The sequence below is a fragment of the Apostichopus japonicus genome, chromosome 13 (genome assembly GCF_037975245.1).
Source record: "Apostichopus japonicus isolate 1M-3 chromosome 13, ASM3797524v1, whole genome shotgun sequence".
Taxonomy (NCBI): domain Eukaryota; kingdom Metazoa; phylum Echinodermata; class Holothuroidea; order Aspidochirotida; family Stichopodidae; genus Apostichopus; species Apostichopus japonicus.
The window spans coordinates 15821391-15842934 of record NC_092573.1 but is presented as its reverse complement, the minus strand read 5'-3'; the positions used below and the strand labels follow the sequence as shown (position 1 = coordinate 15842934).

Sequence of the window (21544 nt, the reverse complement as noted above, 5' to 3'; positions counted from 1 at the left end):
TGGGGGTAATGGGGATGGGTCAAAATAGGTAGGTAAAAAGATTTTATTCCAAAGGGTGTTTAATTAAATCTCAAAGCGATTTATTTTAAAGTCACAGAGCCAAAAATTCACACAACATAGTTCAAGTGTTAAATCATTGAACAAAATTTATTCAATATCAGTTCTAGACAGTCATTCTGGACAATCTGAACTAACATTAACAACAATCATTGTATTATATGACATAAAAGTAAAACTGTACTTTCCATAAACATTATCATTCTTAAATAACACTAATGTGATTTGTGACATCAAAGGAGGTTAAAAGAAAACAACTTACATGAATTTTTTTGCTTTAAGCCTACAAAGCAGTTGCATGTCCATCGCTATCAATCGTTGTTGTGACAAATTAATTAGAATAATCCAGAATCAAATACAATAAAGGGTTATTTAAACCAAGAAACACTGCACGAAGTAACTCACATGCAAAAATGTTACACAAGCACGACGACACGTACAACACTGATGATGGGCAATGTGAAACACAGCATCACACGCATTAAAACAATCGAAGACCATTAACAGGGTGTACTGCTGAGTTTTTGAAGAAAGACTACAAAACAAACCAACTGCTGCTGAAGAAACAAAGTCTAAACATTCAAGAGTTCTGCTGCCTCCATTGGTCTTTATTATGACTATTCTGTCAAATATCATTGGTGATATGGATATTTTGGCTTCCAGATTAAAGGTACGAATCAAACGTCTGGGAGGTCAATGCCCCTAAAAAGGTCAATGCCCGTTCCCTTATGCACATATTATATGACATCACGGTCACGCCAATACTTGTGTCCAAATGCTTCAAAACATGCCTTTTCTTTCATTGTTGATGTTGGGTCTGGAAAATAACCTTTTCATCCTGAATTAAAAGTCTTGAATTTCAATATATCAACACTGAGGGAACCCTGACGGTTGATAATCCAACACAATTGTAGTTTAGAAAAGGTGTTCCTGGAGGAATTTCTCAACCAAGGCTTCCTATACAATGAGTTTTCTCCTGGCAACTTGAATCCAGTGTAATGACCATTGGCTGGAAAATCACTTCTGATCCTTTGGACTGCACATGATGGTAGCACAACCCTGACGTGTCTTGCTAGGAACCCCAAGTATCATTGAACCTGTTGACCGTAGGCTATGTATCTGTACTGCCTGGGAAAAAATTTATGAAAGTTAAAAATGTATTAATGTTGGCCATGATGTCCACAATAACAAGCAGGCATACAATGTACAGTTATGGTTACATTTGTTGTGATTTTACACCTTCCGTGTATCATGAAACATTCTTTTGTTTCAGAAAATTGATTTGCAAAACTCCAGGCCAAAGTACTAGCCAAGTAATAATGAGTATGAAATAACACATATGCCTACCTAGCATGGCTGCATAAAGCAACTTACATCCCCGAGCCAAACTTTCAGTATGCAACAACCCTACTAGTACTACACACTCTACATATGAGTTGTAAGTTACCGTAACACAACGCACAATACGGTTTAGGGTGTTCCGCGAATTCCAACAACACATGCACAAAATGGACTGGATTTTGTTTTTAAATGCTTCGTTAATAAATTCTTACCACGTTGTATGTTCCTTGCAATGGTTTCGAACGGATGTCTTCTTCGATATGTTGTGGAGCTTCAATTTCGGCTCGTTTAACAGGCTCGAACTGATACGGTTCTAACACCTCCGCTCCACCCTCAACGTTCGGTTCAATATTGGAATGATCATCGCCTTCACTCTCTGCTTCGAATATGAGAAAGGGCACTCTAATTATAGCCCAATTTCACTGCCTAGTGAAGAACCATTATCACTTTGAACTTCGGTTGCCGCAATTGGTTCTGAATCCGCCATTTCACAGGAAATTTTGATTTGATATCGCACTTGTGATCGGTGTTTTGTTTAGTAACTACTAGTGGTATGTGTACTTGTCTACTGTGTACGTGAATGGTATGTTCGGAGGATCGTAAAGCAGCGACAACAAATGTGTTCAAAACGTGACGTCACATGACGTCATGCGAATCGGAAAATTTTCGAGTAAACAAAGTTTCAAACGCCGAAAAGGGTAAATTCATTCTCAATTTTCGACTTGAAAAATCAAGTTTTAAACTGGCAGAATGGTTGATACATGTTCTAGAGAACATTCTTTGATGGATCCCAAAAATATAGGACTTTGAAATTTTCGTGTCATGGCCACTTTAAGCTTTTAAGCTTTATGGAAGACTTCCCTCCACTTTGTACTTTTGTGGAAAAAAAATAAGAAAAATAAACGTAGCTCTGAGACGTTTTGTTTTGGTTTCAAGCTCGATTCGATGTGTTGATGCTCCCTTCCTCTCGATGGGGCAAGGATTAAGACGGGGATGTTTAGAAGTCGTCTAAGTAGGGAAGTGCCTATTGACTAGAATGTGTCGAAGAAGTTTTATCTGGTGGAAGTAAATGACAATAGTAGAATAAGTAAAGATATTGCAAAACAAAGAAACACTTAATGTAACATACCACACAAGATTTTACGTGTGTTATAGTGATGTCAAGGAATTTTTTTCTTTCACAAAAATACTTCATTGTGACATTCAGGATCTTTATGATGATTGTTTATATGTTCTATGGTTTCTCAAAGGAAGCTGGAATAATTTATTGGTATATGTGACTAACCAACCATCCTACCCAAGATTGTGGGTTCCACGTGGGTTTTAATTGGGGAACGTGGGGTTAACATGGGCGTGGACTTTCCAAGTATTACCTACTGTATATGGGTCCCCGTGTGGTATTTCTATTAAATATTTGTGAGCAAAGATGCGTGGGATCACTTTGTCCTATCAAGGTGGGCTTTATGTGGGCTACATAATGGTAAAGTGAATGTGGGCTTACCATGGGATGACTGACTAGATTCATGCATATCTGGTTTAACATGTGTTTGGAATGGGTAAATTAGTGTGGGTAAACCAAGGGATGTCCAGTTGTGTTCCATGTGGCTAAAACTATGGGTTACACGTGGGCGATTACTATGATTATACCATATAATATTCATTATTGGCCTAATGGCTCTTGTGTATGGAGTCTACAGAGTTCACATATATGGGGATTTATATTAGTGACTGTTTCATCATTTTTTTGTAATTTGTTGTAAATTGCTAGAACTAGCTAGTGTCACAATGTCTTGCACAGAAAGAAGAGATTACTTACAGACAGTTCACATAGCGCTATATAGTATTATAGGCAGGTCTTTATGTATTTGCTTATCGTGTTCAGGAAGTTTAAGTTGGCCTCCTGCCATGGAATTGTCACATGTGATCATACCCGTGTAGTACGCAGTGAGATTGGCAAGCATTGCCGTTTGGAGGTTCAGGAAGTTTACAATTAACGGTGGCGTATATATTAGAAAAACGAAAGTGAGACAAGACTCCTAGTTGACAAAGTATAGGATTACTGATATATTTTAATATGTATTGAAATTGTTCGGTCCCCTGGGACGTTCTTCAGCAATGACTAGAGTTGAAGTGAAAAGTATATACAAAGGAAATGGCCATATAAGGAAAAGGAGCCTGACAATAGTACAGATTGCATGAGAGCATCAAGCAATAAGGAGATAAACGATTCAATAAGCTGCAGTGACGCTGCGAGTAGAGGACGATGGCTTGGGTATCCAAGGAGAGAAATTTAGCTTGTTTATAAAGCTATAGTATACTGGGCGACTGGCACCAAGACTATATTGAGACCTTTAAGGTGTGAAGTAATACGGACAATTTTTTCTCTCGTTTTCGTTCAGCAGTAGATTTAAAATTTGTAGCAATTAATATGCATTTCAGATTTTTGAGGGAATCGTTGGGGAGATTATAATGCTGAGCCACTGGATATCGGCCAAGAAATGCGGAAGTCGTGCCTTGTTTCACTTACATAATTAGTACCTCCGTTACATAGTGTACAATAAAATATATAAATAACACTACTAAGTCCCACAGGAGAGGGCTGTGGCTGAATGGGGGAATTTCGATATAGTGTGTGTATACGTGACAGCTAGTAAACATGAATTCTAAGTAATGATCGACATTTTGGATCAAAGTGATAGTACTTACATGGTAGCTGCATTTTGAGGAGAATATATGCCCTATTTGTTTTCGTTCCCTAATATCTTTTAAATTAATGAGTAGTAAGAGCTTAATGTAAATTCTTAAAATATCCACATCTTCGCAACCTTATATCTGATTTTCTTCATACTTGATATGATCGTCTTAGTATGTGGTATGTACATTTTCTATGATTGCCTCAGCCATAATGTGTGTGTGTGTACTTCTTGGAGAAAGCAAAATACATCCTCAGCAGTTATTTGCGATCATCGAGAGACATGCCCTACCTCAGAGGACATTTATGAAGGTCATTGATGTGTGCTTCACATAATTATATGTGTTTTTTATTTGGAATACCAAAAGGCATGTCTTGGTGCCTGGGTATTTTTCAAAAAAGTTGTTCATGAATTGCATGGGACTACTAGTGTGAAGTGCAACCAGATTCGAGATTTTCATGCTTACCGTCAGTGTTCGATTTTTCCGGTATCGCATCGCAAAATGCGATCCAAAACGACAAACTTGCGAGATGTTTCCAAATCAGCATCGCACATTGTGCCGATTTGTGCGATACAAATTCCTAGTCAGATTTGGGAGCAAACACTCAAACCTTAACTTACGAACTGTCGATCACAATGTAGAAGTTATAATTTATTGAGTTTATACTCAATGTACAACTTATTCACTTGAGCGTATAGCGAAAAAAAAATGAAAAAATAATATCCTACCATAGTTAAGTGTAAAGCAAAATAGCCTAACCACCTCGGCGGTTACGGATCTCACCTAACTAAAAGGTTCCCTGGCAACGTGCCAAAAAATGTTAACAGACAGGTGTTACACAGGGGATGAGCTCACAGTTGTTGGGAAGGTACCTGGGCAAATTCGCAGCACATGTACCGTGGTACAGTAGTTGGGTATAGGGTTAAACACTGCAGTTGTAAAAATGTACGCATAGTGCACGCTATTCATTGTTAGGCAGTCTAGAAACGGGGCTTTGCTGAACGTTGTTTGTTTCATAATATCGGAAGTTTTGTAAGTTGCACTTTTTAAAGACTGAAAGACAGATTAAATCTCTTTTCATTTTATAACATAATATAGCTACTTTAACTTGTCATTTTAAATTTTTTATCAGTTTCGTGACAATTTAAATAAAAAAAGTTGTCAGTAGTTTGCATCCTCAACTGCGAATTTTTTCATCGCCAGACATCGCAAAAAATGACAACAATTTTCGGGGGCTTTCGCCCCCAGGATCCCAACGAGGGGTTCTACCCCATGACCCCACCATAGCCCTATATAAGACGGGCCCCTGGACACCACGCCTTTATGCTCGCACGTTACGTGTGCTAGGCAGGCGAACACCGGCGGGAAATCGGCAGTGTGTTCGCGGGAAATTGAACAAGGTTTTCCAACACTGCTGAACTGTGCAGTTACTGTATGCATCATGTTCAAGGTTTTCACGGAGGCCTTTGAGGAAATGAATGGTTAGTACAGTGTATATATGCTGCACTAATGCTGTGTGTAGGCCAAGGTTCACGAAGGTCATTGGTTATATTCGCGCGCCGTAGACGTGTTTTTAGATGTTACGGAGAGTCAGGTTTCCATGGATATTAATCGAAAATGAATCTGGGTTTAACTGACGCTAAAGAAATGGATCGTCTTGGGCAGATTAGCAAATCATTGCAAGTATAAAAAAGTACAGGTAGCTCTGCTGTTAAAAAGAAAAGTTCAATATTGGTTTGCTGTTATCGGCAATTAGGCAAAATTTTACCGATACCGATATGCTGCCGATATTTCAAATATCGGCCGATACCGATATTGAAAACGATTATTGTAGCAACACTAGTATAAATAATAATAATAAACAAACATTTTCTAGTTAATACATTGATCGCCAACATTTGGTCCGTTTTGTGGTAATTTCAAAACTGCTATTCAATATTGGGGAACTGCTATGCAACAAAAATATTGTATAGCAATTGTCGAAATTTGTTGCTATGCAATTTTTTGGCCATAAGTCGAACACTGCTTACCGTGCCAACAACAAAGACAAGGTAAATGCAATGTAGCAGTCGTCATAGTCAGCATTCCACATGTTTTCACATCTCAAAGTTCACTTTGATGTGTATTTTGAAGTTTCTGTGAAAAAAAGATTATATTCTTTCATTTCACCACTACTTGCTTTGATTTGTTTGCTTGATAATTCAAATTAAACTAATAATGAACAAATGACTGTGTATCTAAAATTGTTGCTTGTTTTAAATTGACTTCAGGAAGAGTTGTTTCTTTGTCATTACATTTTCAGACCAGTCACATCGGATGACTTGAGGGATTGTTGTTATTGTAAGAGTGTGTAGATTCGTTGTGCTTAATACTCAGCAGTACAATAATAAATCCAATCAATGTGATGGTTGTGTGTTTAACATTGGTGAATCTAACATTGATTACACAAGCAGTAACATGAAATTGATATACTGTCATAGCATTCAGTGTCCCAAGAATGCTTTTGGTCAGTTTTAATGCAAATATGTTTGATGTCACAAAGTTCACTATTGTTCCATTTTCTTTCAAGAAGATTATATCGGTTCATTTCATTCTTCATTCTTTATTTGGTCCTGGTTGATTGTTGACTCTTAATTGAAATTAAACTATTATCTGCAGCAGATTATGAAAATACTGCTTATATATGGGTGACTACAGGAAAGTTGTATTTTTGTCATTGACTTCATGGCCGACAGTTGATTATGATTTAACTTTAGCTTTAAAATGATGTTTACTATAAACGCTTGAAGAGGTGGGGTATTTGTGTGAAAAGTGAAAGCAAAATAATTTCAGTGTTAACTGGCTACCACCAAATATTCAAGATCCTTCCTCTTACTTGAGGATGTATAAGTATTGATAGAGTACAGTACTACAGTGCTCAATTATATACCAGCATGTTTAAGTTGCAGAGCTCAAAAGACATAGTAGATTATGTTTCTTGGTTTATTCATGGGTTGATGTTTTGTAATTGAAACTAAAGTAACTATAAACAGATCAGTTTACGTATCTATGCAAGAAAGCTTAGCTAATGCGGGTAGAGTTGTATCTTTGTCAAATTTTGCAATCAGACAGTTGATTATGTTAATTTTTGGGAGCTTTCAAATATCTTTACATGTTGAGGGAGTTGGGTGAAAATTCCTAAGTTGACGAAATGCTTTGTGTACGTGTGTTATAGGGACACGAGTCGTATAATTTATCTTTATTCTCTTCTTTTATTCGGCTCTTGTAAATACAATTTCAAGGATCACAATTAACTAGGTATTTCTGTGTCTTCTTACGCACTTTTTAGTGGAGTGGTAAAAAAACGGTATCAGAACCCATCTCGGTCTCTCTATCCCCTCAACGTGCACTTGTGTATTTACAACATCACCCAACTAAATGATTTCCCCCTATGGCTATGTCTATTTGAAAACTACATTCCGGCCCCAGTCGCATTAACTAAATGCGATAACCCTAATCACTGTTTTCAAAATATGAAAAATGAAATAAATCAGTCAAAAGAATCAAAAGTCTGAAATCTAAAACTATGAAACTAAGAAAATCGAAAATACACCTTTTCACAGTCACAGTTCCCAAACTACTAAACTAGACTTATTTCGTTTCCCCTTCAAGCAGTAAACACAATTTGACCACTGGCCTGACAAGCGTGGCCGTTTTAGTTTTGATTTTGGCACTTCTAACCAAACCCCCTTTATCCTTATAAGCCTCTATGACCACCCCCATTAGCCATGAGTTCCGAGGTGATTGGTCATCCACTATCATCACGACATCTCCGACCTCAGTACATCTCTCCGGTTGAAGCCACTTCTGCCGTCTCTGGAGGGTTGGTAAGTACTCCTTTGTCCATCTCTTCCAGAAGAGATCAGCCAGATACTGCATCTGTCGCCAACGCCGTCGGGCATAGACATCCTTCTCGTCAAATTTCCCAAGCGGCATATCCACAGGCGCCTTTAACAACAGCAGATGATTGGGTGTTATGACATCAAGATCGTTAGGATTGTCAGATACTTTGGTTAGAGGTCTACTATTAATGATAGCCTCTACTTCACACAGAAAAGTGTGTAACTGTTCATCACTCTGGGTTGTTCTCAGATACTGCTCACTGAGAATTCCACTCAAGACTTTACGAACTGTTCGGATCTGTCTCTCCCAAACACCTCCAAAGTGAGATGCAGCAGGTGGATTAAACTTCCACTTCAGTCCATGATTACTGGCAAATCTGTTAATCTGGTTTTCATCTAATTCTTGCAGAGCACTCTTTAATTCTTTGTTAGCACCAACAAAATTGGTACCATTGTCTGAGTACAGCTCTTGTACATGTCCACGTCTAGCCATGAAACGTCTCAGTGCACCTATACATGAGTTGGTATCAAGTGAATGTGCAACTTCTATGTGAACTGCTCTGCTGGATAGACATGTAAACATCACTCCATATCTTTTCTTCAGTGTTCGCCCCTGTTTGATTTCAAAGGGACCAAAATAGTCTACCCCTGTTCTTGAGAAGACTCCTTCATCTGGACGAAGTCTGTAGGCTGGTAGGTCTGCCATCTTCTGTTTTCCGGTTCTTGCAAGATATTTTCTGCACTGGATACATCGTTTTAACAAGCTTCTTATCATTGAACCAGCATGGATGATCCAATATTTCTGTCTCAATTCTGCAAGGACGTGGTTCCTTCCTTGATGACCCACTAATTGGTGAAGGTGTCTTATAATTAGCTTAGACACATGATGATCTTTGGGCAGTATCATCTGATGTTTGGCATTCAATGGAATAGATGCCTTCCGTAGCCTTCCTCCAACTCTCATTATCTCATCGTGTAATTCAGGATCAAGATCAGTAAGTCTGCCCTTTTGTCTGAGACATCTGTTTCCTTTATCAGAAGCCTGTTTAACTGTCCAACATGGATCCTTGATATTCATCTCTGCAGTCTTTGTCTTTTGTAAGACACCAATCTCTTCTGAGAATGACTTCCTTTGTATGAACTTGATAATAGCCCTTTCAGCAGACTCCATCTCATCACTAGTAATTCCTTGAGAACACTGATTTGGATTGTGTCCTTTCATTCTTTGTAGCAAAATGGTCTTGAGACGTAACCACCACGCCACTGATCTCTTCAGTTTGTTCCATTCTGAGTGGTATTCCAGCAGTTTTTCAACTGGATTCTTCTGGGGTTCATCTGTCATTGTTACAGCACTGACACTGACTTCTTTCTCACACTCTCTATCAGAATCAGCATCATTACTGTCGTCTTCACATGGCCAGAAATCTTCTGTCTGATGAAGAAACTCTGGTCCATTTAACCAATCTTCCTTTGTGAGCAAATCATCTGCACTTAACCCACGGGAAGCATGGTCTGCTGGGTTAAGCTTTGATGGGACATATCGCCACTGATGGACATCTGAACCATCATGAATTATCGCAATTCTGTTAGCGACGAAGACGGGATGTCTTGCCTTTTCACTTCTTATGTACTTCAGGACTGTTTGACTGTCAGTCCAAAAGACTGTTTCATCGATATTCATTGTAAGCTCTTGTTTGAGCTGGGCATCTTGTTTCACGGCTGATGTTGCTGCTGTGAGCTCCATCTTCACGATTGTATGTGGTTTCAGTGGTGCAACTCTGGCTTTGCCGGTAAGAAAGGCACAATGGATTTCCTTTCTGTCATTAGTATACCTCACATAAGTTGCAGTACCATAACCTTCTTGACTTGCGTCGGCAAAATAGTGCATCTGGATGTTCACCACTTTACCAAATTCTTTGGGTTTGAGACATCTTGGTATCTTTAACCTCTCTAGAATAGGAAGTTCCTTAAGCCATTTTCCCCACTCATTCCGTTGGTCGTCAGGTATATCACTGTCCCAGTCTATCTTCAATCTGCAAAGACTTTGCAATATCTTCTTTGCCTGTAGAAGGAAAGGTGAAGCATAACCAATAGGATCATACACTGCACTCATCACAGACAAGATATTTCTTCTTGTGGCCTTTTCATTTACTTTTGTGATATTGAACTCAAGTTGATCCCTCTCAACACACCACTGAACTCCCAACGCCCTTTCCTTTGGCAGCTCGTCATTTTCAAGATCAAGCCCTTTCAGTTCTTTGGCTCGGTCATCTTCTGGGATGGACTCCAGCAATCTTTTACTGTTGCTGACCCACTTGCCTAGCTTGAATCCACCACTAGCCATGATTTCTTTTAGATCTCTATATATCTGGATTCCTTCTTCATCAGTGGCCACAGACTTTAGAAAGTCATCTACGTAGAAGTCGTTGATAACTGACTCGATCACCTTATCTTTAAATCTATGTTGATTATCACTAGCTGTCCTCTTCAAGGCAAAATTGGCACAGCTTGGGGAGGACACTGCCCCGAATAGATGAACTAGCATCCTGTATTCTTTCATACCTCCATCGAAGTTGCCCTCAGGCCACCATAGGTATCTCAGGAGATCACAATCATCCTTTCTTACTCTTACTTGATAGAACATGGCTTCTATATCTGCCATGATGGCCACGTTCTCTTGCCTCCATCTCATCAGAACACCATACAATCGGTTGGTTAGGTCTGGTCCAGATAAGAGTTGTTCGTTGAGGGAAACTCCCTTGTACTGGATGGGACAGTTGAATACCACTCGGATCTTGTCCGGTTTCTTTGGGTGGTAAACTGCATGGTGTGGTATATACCAAACATTTCCATCATTCCGGTCAACATCCTGATCTGGTACTTTCTCTGCATATCCTTTCTTCTCCAGGTTCTCCATAAACTCTGTATATTCTGAAGCCAACTTCTCATTTGTTTTCAACTTCCTTTGTAATCGCAGACCAAACATATCTGCTTGAACTTTGTTATTAGGCATCTTAACAGCTCTATCTCTCAAAGGAAGTACTGTTTCATAATGGCCATGTACTTTGGTTACAGATTCCTCCATCATTGTCATAAACCTCTTGTCTTCAACAGACATGGCAATTTTCTGGTCAGAAAGACGTTCTGTGAAATCCATGTTGATGAAGGATTGGAGTTGTTGCTCCAAATTATCTGTACCATTCTGGACAATACCATTGTCTACTCGGCAAAAGTTGACGTTTACTTCGGGTTGGTCCATCCATTTGCCTTCAAGTCCATACACTAACCACCCAATGGGAGTCTTGATAGCATATAGATCTCCAATCTCGGCGGAGGCAATTTCCAACGGCATTGACACCCCAGGGACATTGCTTCCAATCATTAGGGTGACATGAGGTATGGAGTTGTGACCATCCATACTTGGGAGTTTAATGTGGCTCAAGTGATCCCAAGCGTCAATATCATTCTGGGTTGGTGCATCATCCATGGTTGCTGGGATACTGTCTTTGACATAGACAGAGTGGAGGTCTATAAAAGAAGTCCCATTTATGTTTCCTACTTGCAGATCTCCTACAATGACATCAGTGGTCTGGACTTGCTGAAGATTCAAGGTCTTTATCAAGATCTTCGTTCTTCGGGTGTTCACCTTTAAACTGTCTTTCAAGAATTCATCAACAAAGACAGCACCACAACCATTATCAACAAAGGCATATGTGGCAATACATCTGTCACTGGTCTTTGGTTTGATCAAAACTGGAGTAATAGCCATAAGAGTGCCAGTGACCTTCTTGTTTTTGTTTCCTTGGGGTCTTACGTTTTGTACACCAGCACAACCAGTAGTGACCGTTTGAGTCACCCTTTCATCTGATGGTTTCTTTTCTCTGGCAGGATCATGAAGGATGGTCGGATGGAATTTGCTGCATTTCTCACATTTTGCCCACTCTGGATTTGGACAATTTCTCTTTAGATGACCAGGATTTAGACAACCAAAACAAAGCCCTTTCTTCATACACACCTCTGATTTAGCCTGTAGGTCAAGTGAACCAAACTTCCTGCAATCAAGTAGGGTATGATAAGTGTTAGGTCCACAATACAAACATGGTGATATTTTGGCCTTGTTTTCCATTTTCTCATTTTTTCCCTTGGAAGCTTTATCATCCTCATTTGTTTTCACAGTAGCTGCAAAAGCCCTCTTGCTTGTCACCACCTTTGAATATTTCTGTGGGGTCTTCCAATCTTTCATTTTGTTTTGATACCCAAGACCTGCAATCCTAGGATCATTTTCATTTCTCGAATGTTGTCCAACAAACTGTTCAAAATCTTGTAAGGTTGGTGACCTCATCTCTACATCCCTAAATCGACCCATTTGGTTAATCCATTGTTGTTGCAAGGCTGTTGGCAATTTCTGTGCAAGTATTCTGAGGAACTCATAACCATTCATACTATCCATTTCTGGGTTACCCTGCTGTACATTGCAACAATTGATAAGAAATATTGCATATTTTCTTAAGGCAATCTTATCTCCCACTGCAATATGATCCCAGCTCTCTGCCTTAGATTTGTACGCTGCCGCCAAAACCTGGGGTTGACCAAAATTTCTCTGTAACAACCATTTTGCCCTTTCATATCCACTTGCTGGGGGCTCTATGGCTGTGCATTCCTTAATTAGATCATGTGCTTCCCCTTCGGTGAACCTTAATAACAACTCTAATCTCCGGGCTGGGTTTTGGGTTTTATCCTCCACCACATGCTGAAAGTTTCTTATGAACGGTGTAAATGACAAGAGGTCACTCCCGTCAAATGGGTCCAGTCGTGGCGAAGGGAGGGCAGATTCCCTTTGATGGTCAACAATTTTATTCAAAAGGGTAGCCATTGAAATACCAGTGTTGACAGTGTCATCTGGTTTGGTAGTTATATCTGGAAGTGGTTGGCCATAACAAACTCCTGCATATGTTGGTTTTGTTTGATTATACTGTGCATGTTCGTTACCATTATTTGGTGATAAGTATTTTCCACTGTCATTAGGTTTGTCAAGCACAGTGATGTTCTGTCGGGATACAAATTTCTTTGCATTGGGGTTTATTCTTGTATTTTCCCCTTCACTATATTTCTTTGCTTCATCATCAGACTTTGGTAAGTATTGAAATGATTTTAACTCAATGCTCTTCACAACCTCTTTGGTAAGTTTGGCAGACACATCACTTTCTGGCCTTTCGTGCAATTGAAGTAGCTTTGACATAGCTTTGGCTGCCTCCAGTTCTGCCATCATATCAATTTCTTGTTGTTCAGTCTCAAGCTGTAACTTCTTTTCTTCCATTTGTTTTCTTTGTTTAACCCTTTCTGCCTTCTCCTGGGCATGTCGGATTTCATCTTGTGCTTCTTGCAATTCATACTCCACTTGTAGGTTACGTTTTCTCTCTTCTAGTTTCTTTGTTTCCTTCAATGCAGCTGCGCGAGCAGCAATCTCTATTTCCTTCTGCTTTGTCCTATATAACAACACTGAAACAGTTGTTTTCACTGACACTTCACTATCAGTATGCCCCTTTAATTTATCTGGATTATTGACAATATTGACTAACGACACACTATCTTCAGGGTTTATGGAATCCATGATACTAGTTTCTCCGGCCCCAATGTCGGGCAATGTGGCTTGTTCCTTTCCCGAATTATCGGCCATATTGTACTCTTTATTCAGGCCATATACCACAGAGTTCCATGTATCACGCAACGGGCCTACAATAAAACACGCTGTTTACAACTGACCTATAAACGTTACACTAACGCGATGTTGCACACAGTGTTTACGTTCACCGTAGATTAGTTTCACGAAAGACGATAAGGCCTATAATCACATAGCGAACAGTACGTAATAAGCTACATATAATCTACTTACAGTAATTACGTTTCTAGTGCACAGTTCGATGATCTTTTATTCACTGTTCTGGCGTTTTTTACGAATGTTATAGGGACACGAGTCGTATAATTTATCTTTATTCTCTTCTTTTATTCGGCTCTTGTAAATACAATTTCAAGGATCACAATTAACTAGGTATTTCTGTGTCTTCTTACGCACTTTTTAGTGGAGTGGTAAAAAACGGTATCAGAACCCATCTCGGTCTCTCTATCCCCTCAACGTGCACTTGTGTATTTACAACATCACCCAACTAAATGATTTCCCCCTATGGCTATGTCTATTTGAAAACTACAACGTGCATCTCAGAAACCAAAAAAGTAAATCATTTAAATTTTCGTAAGATAAGATAAGATAAGATAAACTTTATTGCATCCGATAGGGAAATTACATGCTTGCAGATAAAACAGTAAGATATAAAAACGATACTATACAACAATAAGAGAACAAACAGTAGGACAATAAAAGCATAAGAAATGCTAATAACAAGGAACGGGAACAGATGGGCCGAAGCTCACAGAATGGCAAGGAATAAAAAGTATAAACAAATCACAAACGGTAAATATGATAAGAACCCAATGAAAGAAGGAAAGACAAAGGCAAGAGATTAGCGATTAAAAGATGCATTAAAAATTCTAACAGCTTGTCCCATGAATGATGAGGGGTAACGATTAGTATGAGCCTTCGGAGGTCTCATCCTCCCACTACGAGGGATAATACAATTATTTAATGGAGCGTGGAGAGGGTGATCGATATCCTTGAGAACTGAATGAAGCTTATCATTAACCCGACTATCAAAGACCTCGTCAACCATTGGCAAGCGTTTCCCAACAGCCCTACCTGCCCGTATAACAGTATCATCTAACACTTTCTTGGATGTCTTATTTATGTTACCAACCCAGGAAGTTATGCAGTATGACCAAACACTACTAATAATAGAGTTGTAAAAAATGGATAAAATGTTCTGGTTCACGTCAAAAGAGACTAATTTCCTCAAGCAATACATTCGTGGTTTCAAACGTTTGGCAACATACTCAACATGTGCATCCCACTTTAGCTGATCATCCATAACTACACCCAAATATTTGTACTCAGTTACCCTATCCACTGTCTTACTGTCAATGACCACAGGTTCGGGCACTATCTTGTTCGCTCTCCGGAAGTCTATAATGAGTTCCTTCGTCTTGCTGACGTTAAGATGGAGATAATTCCTGTCGCATTCAGCAACAAAATTGGCAATTTGTTCACGGTAGATCCGGTCATCGTCATTTTTAATCCGGCCAACGAGAGCAGTGTCATCCGCGAACTTGATGAGCGGACAGCTGAGGTCAGTGGAGCGTATTCCGGAGGTATACAGAGTGAATAGGAATGGTGCTAACACAGTGCCCTGTGGTGCTCCAGTGCTACATTCCATAATGTCAGATACAACATCACGACCGATACGTACAAATTGTGAGCGGTTAGTGAGATAGTCCAATACCCATCGAACCAAAGCATGTGGCACATCATCAGATCCAAGTAAAACGTTAGCTAAAATATGAGGTTGCATCGTATTAAAAGCAGATGAAAAATCAAAGAACATGATGCGAGCGGAGACTTTACCAGATTTAGAGTCTTCGAGATGGGAGTATAATGTGTCCAATGTGAACAGGAGTGCATCGTCAGTGTTGCGTCCCTTCCTATATGCGAACTGGTGATCATCCATTAGGTTTACAGTTAGCCTTTTGATATACTGCAATATAAATCTTTCACATGATTTCATGGCTACGGAAGTGAGCGCCACCGGACGAAGATCATTCATGCTGGTGATAGTTGACTTTTTGGGCACCGGAATAATACAGGATTGTTTCCATAGGCGAGGGATGCACTGGGTCCTAAAGCACAAGTTGAAAATATGAGTGAAGATATATGACAATTGATGGTTACATAGTTTCAAAACTCGCGGTGAGAGTTTGTCCGGTCCAGCTGATTTTGATGCGTTCAGCCGGGAGAAATCTCGAAGTACATCATCCTCAGTTATGGTTAGGAAAGGCGCGGACTCCCCGGAAGTTACTCTGAGAATACGTTCGATTTCATCCGTGAAATCGTGGCAATCGAACCGGTTATAAAATGAGTTCAGTTGATTGGCGTAGGTTTGGGAGTATTCTGGTAATGAGCAATGCTTCGAGCTACCGTTAGTATAACCGCTCATCAAACGCATGCCGGTCCACACATCCCTAATGTTGTTTGTTGTGAAATTATTTTCGATTTTCCGTTTATAAGCATCTTTCTCTTGTTTGATTACAGAGTTAATCTCCTTCTGAATTAGCTTCAAGTCATTTTTAGAACCCGTTCTGAATATCAGTTTCTTCTTATTGATCAACTGTTTCACCCTTTTAGTAATCCATGGCTTGTTATTGGGGTAACATTTGACTTTCTTCGTGGGAATGATGGCGTCCTCACAAAATTTGATATAGGAGCTGACGGTGTCCGTTAATTCGTGAATATCATCGGCAGTGTCAACAAACATTTCCCAGTCCGTGCGATCAAAACAGTCTTGGAGTTGATCCAGGGCATCATCCGACCATTGTTTGATTGTAATTACCCGCGGCTTTTCACGCTGGACGACAGGCCTGTACTTTGGTAACAGGAGAACGAGGTCATGGTCGGCTTCACCAAGCTTAGTCAACTGGGATGATACATAAGCGTCTTTGACGTTGGTGTAACAAAGGTCCAGAGTCGATTCCCCCCGTGTTGGACAATTGACGTGTTGATAAAACCGTAATCCCCGGTGTTTCATTGATCCATGGTTGAAATCTCCATTAACCACAATAAGGGCATCAGGGGCTTTAGCTTCCAAATCTTGAATGGCCTTAATCAACTCAGCACTACCCGCCTTGGCAACGGACTTGTCCGGTATGTAAACAGTACAGACTAAAACGTGTGAGAACTCCCGCGGTAGATAAAATGGCCGTACAGAAACAGTTAACATTTCCAGGTGGGGGGTGCAAACATAGTCCTTTCTGTACACATTATTTGGGTGACACCACTTCTGGTTGACGTAAACACACACACCTCCCCCACTGCATTTACCAGCCGCTTCCAAATCCCTGTCACCACGTACCAGTTGGAATCCGTCGATGTTAACATGATCGTCACTATGGTTACCTGTCAACCATGTCTCTGTGAACGACACAATACAAGTATTCCTGAAGTCCGACAAATATCTCACACTCGCACAAAGTTCATCCATCTTGTTGCTGAGAGACTGAACATTTCCCACTATGATTGAGGGTAAATAAGGCCGGTTCTTACACTGACTATTCCTTCGTTTGACACCCCCTGCTTTCCCACGCTTTCGTCGCCTCATCTCTTTTGGTAATCGCATATCCGGTAGTCCTGTACCGACTGCACATCTAGTACCGATTGCGCGAAGTTCCGATGGAGTGTAATAGAAGACTGTCCGGTGGCCATTATGAAAAACCTCGCCATTTCCGTGGGAAACGATACAAACAGTCACAAACACAACCAACAAAACGATAAACATCCACTTAGAGCACATATTGACAGCATTCGGTGGATAAAACAGCGACAATAGAACGATGAAACATGGAATTCGAGAGGAAACTGCAAGCTGTGTCGCCACGCGAGCAGCGCCACAGCATGCACCTTTAAGAGGTAGTACCTTTTATTCATGGCAATTGCAAACGCGATATCTCCAGATGAGAAACTTCATTGGATCTAATATTTTGCATATGGCTTTCCTATAATCAGTACAGACCCTGATTGTTTTTGGTGAATATCAAGGTAATGTGGGTCATCAAAGGTCCTTATAAACACAAACTTGTAAACACGTTATCCCCAAAATGGGTTACATCACATAGTTCATATTTCGCGTGTGTCTTTCTTATATATAGTGAGTACAAGAACCATGTTAGTTTGGTTGGACATCAAGGTCATTAGGGGTCAGCAGAGGTCCAATGTCAAAGTATCAAATGAATCTCATCAGGTTAACTATTACAAATTCAAATTCAGCTCTTTATTGTTTGAGTGACCATGCAAAATAAATTACCAACATCAAAGAATGTCCCTCTGTCATCGTTGTGGTTTGTGTCACACGATTCCCTGTCAACAAACCATTTAAGCACTGATTCTGTTTAGATTTATACTGCTCTCCATCTGCAGAACTAACCTCAGCCTGCAGGGTTACTAGCTTGCAAGCTACTCTTGTGCTGCATTTGGAATGTATTTAAAGGCAAGTAACCGATGGATGGGGTTTCCTTCTGGTTAATTTATGGAGTTAGTTTTAAACAATTCACTAAGAGTACCGGTAACTTTTCTTTTGTAATCTTTGTACGATTGAACTTGAAGACGAATACGAAATCTGAACACGTCGCATCTGCTAGATCAACAAAATCGGCTCATCTTCCAGATCTGCCCTATTTACCGCAACTCGGTGAAAATGAAATTAAACGTAATCCAGTAAAGCCACGTGTTGTTGATAGAGTTGTTGAAGAAAAAAATATAGAGATTCTCCTTCTGAATTGTATGCTCCATTGAAATCTTTGGTGTCTGACGTAGCTGATATTAAATACAGTCACTTAAATCTTTAGTGTCTGACGTAGCTGATATCAAATACAGTCACGTTTCGAAACAAAAGAATATTGAGTAACTTATGAAAAAGATAAGGGCTGAAATCATTGGTGACTATAATATATCACTTTATAAAAATGAATTAAAAATTCAACAAGAAATGTGTCCTTTCTTTCAGTCAATATAAGATTATTTAGCTTAGATAATATTCGCTCGAGAGCTGAAGAATTTCTCATGTGTGACGGACTCTAGTGTCGTCTTTCTTTCCATGACAGACCTAAATTAATAGTGATCTTACAGCTGGAAATACCGGAAACCAGGGTCGATAAAATCATCTCTAAGTATCAACATACCTTACAATACGGCAGTACTTCTTTATGCGTGATATGTTCCAACGCATCAACAATTACATTATAGCGTTTCTGAACAAAGCCAAGCCAGACAAATTGAGACAATTTCAAACACGAATCGCCGACAGTTACCGACCTTTTGATAAGATCAACCTTGATTTTAAATCTATGGTAGAAACTGTATCAGGGTACAACGCAATTAATGGTCGGTTGTGACGAAATAACCCGATTTGTAGAATGAGTTTCATTCAAAATATGGTAAGCGATTTTAGAAAAGATTGTGACGATATTCGGACCACCCTCCATGTTAATTAAAGATGCCGCAGCTTCCTTTAAAGTTATGTTAGTAGAATTTCGTTGCCATGCATTCAATGAGTAATGAGCGTTTGTAACCACGGCAGTATACAAGTTTAAAGACACATCCAAACTGTTTCGAACTTCCTGAAGTTCAATTTAAATCAATTCGAGACAGATGCTCATACAACTGCATACGCTCATTACTCCTTTTCTTCCTCCCAGCTTGGTGACCATAGCCCATTTGAATTGGCATTTGGTAGAAAACCAAGTTTTGACTTTTCAATATCATTATTGCTGGACTGAATACGCCTCATCATTAAGGAAGCGATTTTAATATTTGACCATCTCTCAAAAACAACGCTGGGGTTTGCGAAAACGAAATTAAGATAACCAAAATGTTAAATTAACTAGCTATAAGCCCACCTCCTACAGCTTGATTAGTAGGACAACCATGCATACGGGTTTCATTTTCCCGTCGATTGCTGCACCCCAGGCGGCGCGACAAGGCATTTGTTACGATTTTTCTATATATATCTGGCGAAAAGGTTTCGTTCGTGAACAATAGAAGAGTAGGCCTATGTGTTTTACATACCATGTGGTCGCGTCGACTGATGCTAGACGTTTTAAGTGGACCTAATTTGCCGCCTTGTGTGGGCTTTGTCCCTCTCGATCAATCCAAATCCGGCTGCCTAGTTGGCCAAACGCTCGCTACATACGGATCTGTTTCTTATTAGTATGCATCACTTTATATACAACAATTCGTGTTTTCACACATGTATGACACAAGTGTGAACCAATTATATGTTCTCTGCCTTCAGATCTGTGACATTTTTTGGTGTCATACTACTGACTGTAAGAAACCTAGTCCCAAGTATGTAATTGGGGTGTGTGTGAGTGAGCAACACAGTGTGTCGCGAGCTCCGAGATCGTAAGTCCGATCAAGTTCAAAGTTGATGAGTAGGTACCTGGACATGTAAACTCGTACCTGCGGAACAAGACATTAAACCACACGATATGTAGAGAATGAGAGAATTTTAAAATAGGACAGATATTTATTTATTTATATGTTTTGCCACAAAAGTGCAAAGTGGAGGGAAGTCTTCCATAAAGCTTAAAAGCTTAACAATGTGGAAGACTCCCTGAAGAAAGAAAAGAAAATGTATATATGTATCAATACATATACATAAATAAAAATATAAATACAAATTAAATGTACAATATATATATATAGTTATAACATACATGTATAACTTGGTAGTAGTCAGTAGCTAGTTATTATTTCCTTACATAACCACTTCTTAAAGGATGTGACTGACTTTTGACTGATTCCATGTTTTTGTTGCACGGTTTTGTAGGCTTAAAGTTCCAATGGTGGTATTGTAGAGATTATAGTGGGCATGATTAGCATACCTCGTGTTATGATTATGTACATCTCTGTTACTGGTTAAAAAAAATCAAAGGCAGCTGGTAATAATCCATTCCAGGTCTTGTAGGCAAATAATGAAAGCTTAACTTTATTGAGATCGTGCAATTTTAGTAAGTTGAGTTTCTTAAATAGGAGACTGGTGTGCTCACGTGGGGCTGAGTTTGCTATGTGGCGAATGGCTGCCTTTTGGAGTATTATAAGATTGTTAAGGTTGGTGTTGTATGTGCCAGACCAAATTATGGAACAATAAGTGAGATGCGGGACAATCAGGGTCTGGTATAGTGTTCTGAGTATGTTTTCCGATAGATAATATTTTCTCTTAGATAATATGCCAACATTCCGTGCAATTATACTATACAGTTGAAATATGGTTGCGTCAGCTCAGTTTACAATAAATATTTACACCTAAAAACAAACTTGCTTAATTATTTTCCTGTCCATACATATAGTTTTATTCCAAATTAGTGTATTGCGAGTATTAAAGAAAAGGTAATTACTTTTTTGTACATTTAGTGATAATTTATTGGCTGAAAACGAATTACAAAATTTATTTAATCCAATTGACACGTTGGAAGATAATGTTATTATATCGTCGCTCTCGAAGAAAATACTGGTGTCATCAGCAAAGAGAATGATTTTGGCTAGTTTGGAGACATGACAAATATTGTTAATCTGTATAGAATAAATAACAAAGGACCTAAGACTGATCCCTGTGGAACGCCGCAACGAATTTTAGCAAGATCGGATCTAGAGTTTTTATACAAGGTATACTGATATCTGTTCGAAATATAGCTTTCAAGCCAGTTGAGAGTAGTTCCTCTTCCGTATGAAAATAATTTATTGATAAGGATGGTATGATCGATCGTGTCAAAAGCCTTCGAAAGGTCGAGGAATACACCTATGCAATTTTTGCCATTATTAAGACTAGTATGTAAACTGTTAAGTGCATCTGCCAAAGCCAGTTCAGTAAAATGTTCGGGTCGAAAGCCGTACTGTTCTTTACAAAGAATATTAT

The 21544-nt window shown here is 39.3% G+C and overlaps 1 protein-coding gene across 2 annotated transcripts; it reads right to left on the bottom strand.

Annotated features, from left to right (window-relative positions):
* Positions 1-126: 126 nt before the first annotated feature.
* Positions 127-19710, bottom strand: LOC139979187 (uncharacterized). 2 transcript variants are annotated; one of them, XR_011797104.1, is made up of 3 exons: positions 19696-19710; positions 1611-2454; positions 127-1185 (listed from the first exon to the last, which is right to left on the bottom strand). XR_011797104.1 is itself a non-coding variant. In XM_071989925.1 (2 exons), the coding sequence occupies exon 1, from the start codon at positions 10315-10317 to the stop codon at positions 7723-7725; it is 2595 nt and encodes an 864-aa protein (XP_071846026.1). In that variant the 5' UTR covers positions 10318-10368; the 3' UTR covers positions 127-1185; positions 1611-7722. The 2 variants fall into 2 exon arrangements, 1 of the variants encoding a protein (XP_071846026.1); XM_071989925.1 differs by lacking the exon at positions 19696-19710 and having other exon boundaries at positions 1611-10368.
* Positions 19711-21544: the final 1834 nt, after the last annotated feature.